Source organism: Empidonax traillii, unplaced genomic scaffold (genome assembly GCF_003031625.1).
Source record: "Empidonax traillii isolate 1590-97213 ecotype Southwest subspecies unplaced genomic scaffold, ASM303162v1 scaffold8:size5222938, whole genome shotgun sequence".
Classification (NCBI taxonomy): Eukaryota; Metazoa; Chordata; class Aves; order Passeriformes; family Tyrannidae; genus Empidonax; species Empidonax traillii.
The window spans coordinates 3,340,067-3,350,646 of NW_020955201.1; the positions used below are offsets into that span (position 1 = coordinate 3,340,067).

Genomic DNA, 10,580 nt, shown 5'->3' on the forward strand with positions numbered 1-10,580 from the left:
TCTTTTCCCCTAGACCACCGGGGGCTCCCTAACATCTAAGTAAGTATGAGGTATATTGCTGAAGATAGATGTCCTACCTTGCTCTCCTAGGAATTTACCTTTACACAAGAAAGGCAGGCTAAATAGAGATCAAAACTACACATTGGTTCTCAAGTAAAGATATCTGAAGCAACACGAGCCATGATAACTAAATAGGAAAGAGTTACTGTATGTGGGTTGGAGATTCCTAAATCCATCTTATTTAGTACACAGTAGTTGCAGCAGCAGCACCCTCCTGCCTGTGCATTTCCTACTCTGAGCACATATCCCCCAAACGAGGCCCTAGTGGTAAATTGCTTCTACTACCCTACTCACAAGCATTAAGATTTCTCTCCAATATCCAGAATTTGAATGCGAACAAAGCATAGCTACCCAAGTTCATAAGCAAAGCCAGGACTCCTGTGTATTGCATAAAATAGCTATACAGGGAGATATCAAGAACAACTAATTTTAGGCAAGGGAGATCAACTTGCTCTTCAAGTGAATGTGGAACACCCCACATATCACTAGGCAAGCCAGTGATTTAATAACTCGCTGTAAGAGCAAAGACCACTTGAGATAAAGGATTCAGGAGTGTGTTTAGCAAATTTGGAGTTTGCCTTGTTCCTTTCCCTCTCATTTTAAGTTACTGAGAAAGAGCCTAAGACATCTTTCAACATTATGGCCACAGCCCTACAGGATGAATACAAGACCTGCTCCAGGGCTAAAGCTTAAGTTAGGAGGCACTAAAAAAATCTTTACTTTTGGCCAAAATCATCTTAAGTTAATTGCAGTGACATTGCATTCAGTGCACATTGAATTAAGGCACAAGGTTTCCTGGTCCTTGAGTACATGTGAACAGCAGCATTCTGTATCAAGAGAAGTATTACTTTGAGACCAAGAAGGTAGGAGAGTGAAGAAGTATCCAACTTTGCTGTGTTTTTTCCACTGGCAGATTACCACTTTACTAAGAGACAAACATCAATCACTTTGAAATAACCTTCCCAAAGCAGAAATCTCTACTCTAGATTAGACAGCAACTCATTATTTCTAGCTACTGCCTTATTATTCTAAACTTGAGTACTGAATGAGGGGATATCAACAACATGAAGTCTAAGGCAGAATAGATCTGTACCTTTGCACACACATCCAGCACAGGACACGCCAACTTTCTTCATTCCTTTTACTTCCTATAACATGTAAAAGTCATGACATCACAGAATTTGCCTCTTTCTTACCTCTTATCAAGGGCTTTCCAAAGCACTTTATTGACTACATTTTAAAAAATTCATTGGCTTGCTACTAATCACCTCAATCTCTTAGCAATTAATACTTCCTTTGACATACCTTTTCCCCAAGACTGCGTGTGTCCTGGGGTATCAAACTCTGGGATAACTCTAATGCCTCTTAACCGGGCATACTCAATCACCAGATGGACATCAGCAGGAGTATAGATGAGATTACAGGAGTACGCTCCCTGTAAAATACTCACATTTAGAGAGAGTTTACAGAACACTATGCCAGCAGCTCATAAAATTTGGACTGAAGTGTTGTATAACTGCTCTACAGTCTAAATTATAAGTTAGCCTTTTCTGGTTTATCACATGTGCAACTGCACTGACGGAACTTTTTGGCTCTCTAGTGAAAAGGAATAAAAAACAATCAAAAAACCAAACCAACAAGTTCACAACACTGAGACAGACCTCCTTGAGGAGACCACTCTTTCCTCCTAAGCTCACAGTTACTAAAGAAAAGAGAAAAGGTAGTTTCTATTCCATCAGATTTCTGAAAGATACAGTTTTCTATTCTTCTGTACAGAGGCAAGTTATTTTTTCCTGTTAAGTCTGAAGCACAGGGCCCTTGCTACATAACATGCAAGACTAATGGAAAAATTCTGCCAAATCAGACAGAATGGTGTCTTCTTTCTATCACCTCTGCTTCTCAGTTTTCATACAGGAACCAATTTAGTATCAGGGAGTGTTTATGACACTGAATTAGAGTGTTATTCTACTCCTTCACACCCAAAAAATGTGACAGATGACACAGACAGCTACAGTTTGGTGAAACAGATGTTTGCTAAAGATCCAAACTATGTAAGAATACCTTATGACTCTTTGTGACTAGTAGCACCTTAAGCTTCCATTTATCTGGAAATGGTTTCCACAGTTGAGTTACTCAGAAAAGGTAACAGCAAATAAGACTGTCAAAGAGAAGGCTATTGAGACAAAGGCCATCTTCCTTTCTCCAGCTGTCAGTGGGGACAGAACTCCAAGGCCATTACTAGGAAAAATAATCTGACTGCACTGCGCAACATCTACCATTTTTGAATTATAAAATTCTTCATGGCATCTGCTCAAGCACCGCCTACATAACTCTCATGAGACTCAGATTCTAGCAAGCATTTTAAAACAGAATCCCTAATCTTGTACTTAGGCTTAGTGTACTTTACTATTTATGTTTGATTTGGCTTCTACCATACCTTTACTGACCAAGAACCTCATGACTTTCAACTAATTAAACAAAACCTATGAATCTCGAAATAAAGAGACATGTTGCACTGTATTTGTTTTAGAAAACAACTTCTCACTTCTGTACCTCTTATAGGCACGTTACGTTTTGTAAAGTTAACTAGATCTCAGACAGGGCAAAAGTACTATTGCAGTTGTTCCAAACCTAAATCTGGCAAGAAACTCTCTTACATCTGAGTGGCAGGAAGCCTAACAGTTAAAAAACCCACCGCCAGAAATTCAAGCAGTACTCACTACTTATTTGCATACCATTACTGTCCGAAGTCCTGCAAACATTGAGAATCATTAAGAAAATTTGCATAGAAGAGTTAGGAAGGCATATCTCATGTATCCACCACGGAAGACTTGAAAATAGTCCACACAGACACTCAGGTAGAATCCTAAATGTGGACTTGCTGGTTACTGGTCGTGTGGTAGTCTCACAATCAAAGCAGAGGTACTCAACCACTGGTAAACTCTGCATTTTATTTTCATGAAATATGTACTGAATTTCAGCCCTCCCACCCTGCTCCAATGATGTTCACTCACCTTATCACTTAATTCAGGGAAATAAATGCTCTGGTAAGGGAATGACTGATCATCTACTATATGCCAGTGGAGAACATTGAACTTGTTAAAAGCCATAGCATCCTGTAAGAAATAATGCAAGAGACTTTAGTCAAACACTTCACTCTCACAGAAAACCTACGCAAAAGAAAGTCATGTCCGAGTATATCCTGTATACTTAAAGCAACAGCTAAAAAAGAAACAAACAAACCAAAAAACCCCAAACCAACCAAAAAAAGCATAGCGTGTTTCACTGAATCCTAGAAGCACACACCTCTACTGGTGCATTCCTCTACCATCTATTTGCACCTCTGCTGTCATTAAATTCTTAATCTAATCCCCTTCTACCAGCCTGTGTAGTAAGAACTTCTATAAATGCTCATTAATTTTTTCCACTTTAGAACATTTCTGGGTAATTCTGTATACACCATCAGATATTTCACTTTAAAGAAAAGCTTATACTTTTATAATTAAATACTTTTATAATAAAATCCAAAAGGATATTTATACCTTGTCCATTCCCCAAAATTATCTCATCTGTTTCATTACACTGCACAAGTTTTAATTGCCTTGTCTTCATTCATTTCTATCGAATACCATCCTTCCACATAGAAAATTACATCTCTTGACTTTCACCTCAACTACTCTTCTCTCAAGGACAGTGCCCTTCCTGGAAATACAGTACAGCAGCTGAACACAAACAAGAGAGGTATCTGAACTGCTGCCCTAAGCATCTTATTACCACATGTCCATGAAGAGATTATTGATGCTTTTTATTACCCTGGATTCAAGCAGGCAAGGAGGTGGAAGGAAAAGTACACTTATTCTTAAAACAGAAAAATGGCATAAAAGATAGCTCTAATAAAGTATTAGAGAGAGACACAGACGCAATTTAAGGAAAGAAAACAGAACAGTAACAGTTACAGAAACATAAAACTGGTAGAAATGCAAGTCTCTTTTGATATCTCTTTTAGACAAGACAACAAACAACAGCACAAGTATCTGTTTGAGAAGCACCCTCCAATGCAAATGAAACACTACACACAAGCACTACTTGTTGAACAGGCACTGACCTGGAAGGTAAAACAAGTAGTAAAAATTGGACAAGTTCTGAGCATAGTTCAAGGATGACCTCAGAAATGAAGAATTACCTGCACTCTTCCTGCCCATCTTAAATCTGTTTTGCAAAGTTCTGCAACACGGAGGGGAAATTTCAAGTACTATTTCATTTTGGAGAAGCAAGACAGACATAACAGGAAAATGCCTGTTCCTCCACTTCAACTCACTAATAATCCCTTCTACAAGGATTTCAACAACAAAAAAGGGGAGTGCAAGACAGAAAACAATAGCTTTGGTCACTATGCTTATAAAAATTCCCTACCTTTCCATCAAGGTGGGAACATAAAACTCTTTGTGTGCTTACATAAGTTTTTGAAAAAAGTTTTGTCTTGTGTTTTGTTGTTGTTTGTTTGTCTGGTTTTTTTCAGGAGCTTCTAGTGAACATTTCGAATTTTCCCTCTTGCTCTGTAATACTTAAGCACTGGCTTGCTCTTAGCAGCCTAAGAAAAGGACTACCAAAGCCTGGCTACTGAAAACCAGGAATTTTCCTGAAACCACTGGCAATGAAGCTAGAACTTGTAAGGTCTCCTATGTACTGCTTGGTGACAGTCAGATGTGTCAGAACATGCTTCCAAGAAATAATACATGAGCTGCTTTAGACAACAAAAAATACAGAGAATCCAAGGTACCACAAATCCCAGTCCCCTTTACAGATTCACTGATCATTGTCTGCCTACTTGTCCTCTCCCGTCTGTTTTGATCTTTGCTTAATAAAGTTCATTCTGTCCTGTTAGAAGTCAGCCAGAGGAGGTGGGTCTTTCTTTCATACCAGCTCCAGTTGTTACCTGCTTCAGGGGACAAAACACAACAACAAAGAACCTTCATTATAATGATACGAAAATGCCCACTTACCAGGTTTGTAAGAATAGATTTCACCGGTAAATAATGCCTTGAAGTGTCTAGTAAGATTCCTCTATGAGCAAATCTTGGGAAGTCATTGATTTCAGATTCATTGACAAGAAACTATGAGAACAAAATTTAAAAATTAGAATTCCCATTTAATATTCATCATTTCAAACAGGAAATACATTTTTTTTCCAGAAAATGTTTCTTGGAAATCTATTAACAAACTGAAAAGTTACTGAATGAAACAGGTAAATCTGCTGTTTCTAGAAAAGCACCCAGTAAAGAATCTGCCTGTTATCAGGACAGTGGTTTTAGTTAATACTTACACTTCCATAGTCATCCTCATGAACCAACTGGCTGAAGGTTTCCAGACCTGGAAAAATATCCAAGAAAAGGATGTGGAATACAACCCAGTATTTGCCCTTAAAGTTTTAGTTAAAAAGAGGACCACAACTATTTACAGGCATTCACACATCTAGAAAAATGCTTTGTAAGTGAGTTTCCTTCTTTTTAGTATAGTTTAGTATAGCTTCCTTAGTATAGTTTAGTATAGCTTCCTTAGTATAGTTTAGTATAGCTTCCTTAATTGCTCAAGCAGCACTATTTTAAATATTCCAAAGAGAGAACCATTCAAATTCTGCATTATACACAGATACTGAATAGTATCACTACAGCTCAGCTGTAGCAAATTAATCCTTGAAGAGTAAGAAAGTTACTGAGAGTAAAATCTGTTGATGTAACACTGCAGTAAAAAAAGCAGACTGAAACTTCAGCATTTTGATCTTCCTGGTAATGTTCAAGCATGTCTAGTTATTAGGTGCAGTCAGAGAATTCTCTGTTCACACTATAGATCAGAGAGCTTTTTAGCACCCAAAGCCTGGCTTTGGGTGCCAGCAGCTTTTTGACCCTTGCTTGGCCTGGCTGATTTCAGGCAAACAAGAGCGCAGTTAGGGTGCACCACTGGATCTGAGATGCTGAGCATCTGGATGGAGGGTCTAACCAACAACTTCTGGAGTATCCTTCTGGCCTGTCCAAGCTTACTTCCAGTGACATACTGAATGAGGGCACAGCTCAGTGATCAGATGGTTCTTAGTCTGCCATGAAGTTTGTGTAAGCGCTAAGCAAACAGCTCTATATGAGAAGTCGCAGCTTACCTCTTAAAGCACCCCATACCTCATAAGCTTTCAGTATAGCTACAGGCTCAGTTACAGTTAAATGATCTAAAGAAAAGAAAAGAAAAAAGTTATTCCTCAAGAAACCATGAGGCCATGGTTTCAAACCATTGACGGGCCAATGCTAACAGGCACTAGAGATACTTCAATGCCATGTCTCCCTTTGTTTTTTAAATTTCGACCAATCCTGTATTTAATGGTGACAGCATGCAATTATTTTTCATTTATGTTTTTCTGATATAATGCAAGCTACTGTTCAGAAAGTTAACAGTTAATAAATAAGAAGACAAAACAAGTGAGGTGCTTAATAATGGCAATGTTAAAATATTGTACATGGGCCAAAATTCCAGCCAAGCTTAACTCAATTGATTTAAAGCATAACAGATTATATTTCCACTTTTAAGGCATGGTGATAAGGGTTGAGTAACTATGCCAGACCTAACCACAAAAAGTTCACTTCTCCTTCCACCTTCCTTTCATATAGATTATGCTTACGTATTTTTATTAGAGATATAACTTGTCATATAATATTGCCAGGTCTAACTGTAAAGGTATAATGACAAAGGAAAAAAAGCTAATAATCAGACCATAGAATCATAGAATATTTTGAATTGGAAGGGACCGACAAGGATCATCGAGTCCAACTCCTGGCCCTGCACAGGACACCCCAAGAATCACACCATGTGTCTGAAAGCACTATCCAAATGCTTCTTGAATTCTGTCAGCTTGGTGCTGTGGGCACATCCCTGGGGAGCCTGTTCACGTGGGTGAAAAACCTTTTCCTAATATCCAACCTGAACGTCCCCTGACACAGCTTCATGCCATTCCACTGGATCCTGTCGCTGGTCAACACAGAGAAAAGATCAGTGGCTGCCTCTCCTCTTTGCCTCACAAGGAAGCTGTAGACAATGATGAGGCCTTCCCACAGTCTCCTCTTCTCCAGGCTGAGCAAGCCAAGCGACCTCAGCTGCTCCTCATACAGCTTCCCCTCAAGGCCCTTCCCCATCTCAGTAACCCTCCTTTGGACACTCTCTAATAGCTTTATATCTTTCTTATATTATGGCACCCAAAACCACATACAATATTCAAGGTGAAGCTGCACCACACAGAGTAGAGTGACTGGCTGGCGATGCTGTGCCTGATGCACGAATAAGATGCCAGGTCACCCTACTGACCCCACATCTAATGGGCAGGGAGATGAAGTAAGGTAAATAAAATCAAGAATGGTATCTGAAGGACTCCATAACAATCATCCCTTAACTTTGAGTAACGAAATACAAAGTACTGGTGGAAAAAAAAGGTAAAATAATTTTGGTTGTTGGATTCAGTAAAATTTAGTGAAGAAACGAATATATTTTTAATATATTTTTTTTAAATCATGTACACTGTATAAAAATACACTATATCTATAAATCTATAGATGTATATTATTATTTAAACAGCAAAGCAAGAATAAACTGACTAGGATTGCACATCTGACACAGCAGAGAAAAAAATCAAAGGGGTGAATTGCCGTAAAAAGATTTATTTGGTCTGTATGTGTATCAAAGAAAGGTTTGTTATAAAATACACAGTTCAAACATTTACCTAAACTAGCAGGAAAAAGCTATTCAGCGACACAAAGAAAGTACCTCAGGCCTCCATGTTAAACTAAGCACAGACTGCACTTACTGCAAGGTTTGGGTGAGAAAGAGAACTTAGAAGACTACTTTAAGTCTTTCTGTGGTAAATTGTGATCAATTGTCAAGGATTTATTTCCAAGACAGCAGGCGGGTTTTTTTTTTCCTGAACAGATATCATTCCTTACTACATGAGGAAAACACGTTATTTTTAACTGGAAACTCATTTCTTACAGCAGAGGGAAAAAACTCTGCCTGTTCTACAGAATGCAACCTAAAAATCATATGACCTGACAGACTGTGTGACAGAAGAGAGGAACCAGCTTTGGTAAAAATCTGAAGTTCACAAACCAGTTCAAAGTTCAAATTAGTAGTATGGCAGCACAATAACCTGACTGTGGTAGAAAAATGCTAAAGTATTAGCATTTTTGCTGCTATATTTTATTTGCATTGAAATATATTATAAGCTTGCACACAAAAACAGAGTACATTTAATATCAGTACATTCTATTACAAGACAAGTGGAATTAATCCTGCTGCAGATGTATGACTTAAGATTAGAAGGATCTTTTTCTAAGGATCTGTATCCTGGATACCAAACAACTGCCTTGCCTAGTACAGAAGATTATCTCAAAACAGAACCACATGAATATGTTGATTCCTGTGCTAGCCTGCCCAGACAAAAAGCAATCCTATCACTCATCCTTATTTCTGTTAAGAAAATTCTCTGGTAATTAGTTCTTTATTTAAAGTACTTCTCCAGTCTGGACTTCAACCATAGAACTAAAGAAGCACAGAAAAACAATTCCAATATAAACACCATGTTTTTAAATCCTTTCTGGAACCTACTGATAGAAAGCAGATTTATAACACTGCAAGACTTTCATGTAGTCTGCGTTGTTCCATTTTGACTGTTCTGCCCCTGTAGCACCTACAGATTTTAAGTAGGGTTAAAATGCTCCTTCACCAGTGGCAAGCTTGGTATTCAGAGTACACCACACTTGTAATCTCTTTCCTATCCAAAGAACTAATTGAAAGTCCCATTATGTGGTTTTACAAGTGGAAAATGAAGGCACATGTCAGGGTGATTAATAAAGCACTGCCTCGTCCCACTCCTCTAACACTTTTCTTACTTCAAAGATGAATGAACAGCAGCTTTTTGAATGAATAACAAGTTCAAAGAACACTGTTTCTCTTGGAAAAACAGGAAATACCATGTGCATATCTCACTATAAGTAGCTTCAATTCAAACGCAGCAATTTCTCAGGAGAGCATGGGTAAACAAAGACAGCTTTCACTCAACACCCTGTACTGAAAGGGATGATCCCTTGACTACACATAGATCTCACCAAACACAACTGGATATTGCATAGCATAGTAGCTCTGATTCCTAATGCTACGTGCTAGAAAGGATAGTAGCAGCTGAAGGACCTGTACGGTAGCTAAACTGCAGAAATCACTGGCGACACGTGTAACGAGCTTCATGACTCCCTATGAGCTGAGATTTCCCACAGGACCAAGAGCAAGAATTATCTTCCGGTCGCCACTGTTCTAAAACGTTCTTGAGCGCCTCAGCGAGCCCATGCTTTCCAGTTCCCTAAAAACAAAACCCTGCCGACTTTTACACTAGACACGTGATGGGAAAACCAGCGCTTAACGGTGCCGTCTGGGCCGAGGAAGGAGGAGCGCGGCGGGCGGCCGCGCAGATACTCACAGGCCTCGCTGGAGCCGAGGTGTGGGTAGCTGTCACAGCCGTGGTCCGGTGCCTCGATCACCACCTGCAGCTCAGACAGCTCCGGCTCCGCTCGGGCAGACAGCAGCCTTCGGCTCCACCTCCGCCGCCGGGAATGCCCGAACATGTACTCGTAGTACCTGCCGGTTAAACACAGGCGCAGTCGGGGCTCTGAGGCGGCTGCTCCCGCCCCGGGGAGCCGCTGCTGCCCCCCGGCCCGAGGCCCCGCCGCCGCTCACCTGCGGAAGGCGTCCTGCAGCAGCCCGCAGCCCGCCCGCGCCGAGGAGCCGGCGCCGTGCACCAGCTGGAAGCGGCCAGGCGCCAGCTGCAGCTGGCGGGGGGACGTGCGGAGCCACTGCGGCAGCGGCCAAAGCAAGTCCTCGGGGACGGCGCCCGCCGCCAGCTCCCAGTCGGCCGGCAACGGCCCCGGCCCGTCCTCGGTCCGCGGGGCGCCGTGGCGGAGGCTGGTGCTCACCAGCACGGCGGGCACCAGAACGAGCCCCAGCAGCAGCCCTACCAGCCCCATAGCTTTGCCCATAATGCGGGGCAGCCTCCTCAACCCGCCAAGTCTCGCTCCCTGGGCAACCTGGCTCCGCCTCCGGCATCACGGGGTCGGTCAGGGCGGGCTCGGCCGCCTCAGAGCCCGCCCGCGGCGTCGCCCGCGCCATCGCCCCTCGTTGGGGAACGCGACCGGTCTGCGGCCGCTCCTAGGAGGGGAATGATTCTCAGCGCTCCTCTGACGGGTTTTCTCATATAAAAACGACATTAAGCTGTTGGAAAGCGTCCGTGGAGGCCATGAGGATGGTCAAGGGTCTGGAGGAGGAAGCTGAGGGGAAGCTTGGTCTGTTCAGCCTGGAGAAGAGGAAGCTGAGGGGAGACCTCGTTGAAGTCTTCACTATCCTCACGAGGGGAAATGGAGCACAAAGCCTGTTTGAGTTCAAGAAGTGTTTGGACAACGCTCTGAGGCACATAGTGTGACTTTTGGGATGTCCTATGCAGG

The 10,580-nt window shown here is 41.6% G+C and overlaps 1 protein-coding gene across 2 annotated transcripts in view; it reads right to left on the bottom strand.

Annotated features, from left to right (window-relative positions):
* Positions 1 to 10,163, bottom strand: part of HEXB (hexosaminidase subunit beta) — a 17,665-nt gene extending 7,502 nt beyond the window's left edge. The window contains exons 1-7 of one of the 2 annotated variants that reach the window (XM_027883234.1): positions 9,820 to 10,163; positions 9,563 to 9,720; positions 6,212 to 6,277; positions 5,384 to 5,430; positions 5,064 to 5,174; positions 3,075 to 3,176; positions 1,366 to 1,495 (exon numbers count right to left, since the gene is read on the bottom strand). In XM_027883234.1, coding sequence (XP_027739035.1) covers positions 1,366 to 1,495; positions 3,075 to 3,176; positions 5,064 to 5,174; positions 5,384 to 5,430; positions 6,212 to 6,277; positions 9,563 to 9,720; positions 9,820 to 10,118 — 913 coding nt within the window. In that variant the 5' untranslated portion in view covers positions 10,119 to 10,163. Of the gene's footprint in view, positions 1 to 1,365; positions 1,496 to 3,074; positions 3,177 to 4,912; positions 4,932 to 5,063; positions 5,175 to 5,383; positions 5,431 to 6,211; positions 6,278 to 9,562; positions 9,721 to 9,819 lie in introns of those variants that run through there. The other variant, XM_027883241.1, reaches the window with a different exon arrangement.
* Between the last annotated feature and the right edge of the window lie 417 nt (positions 10,164 to 10,580).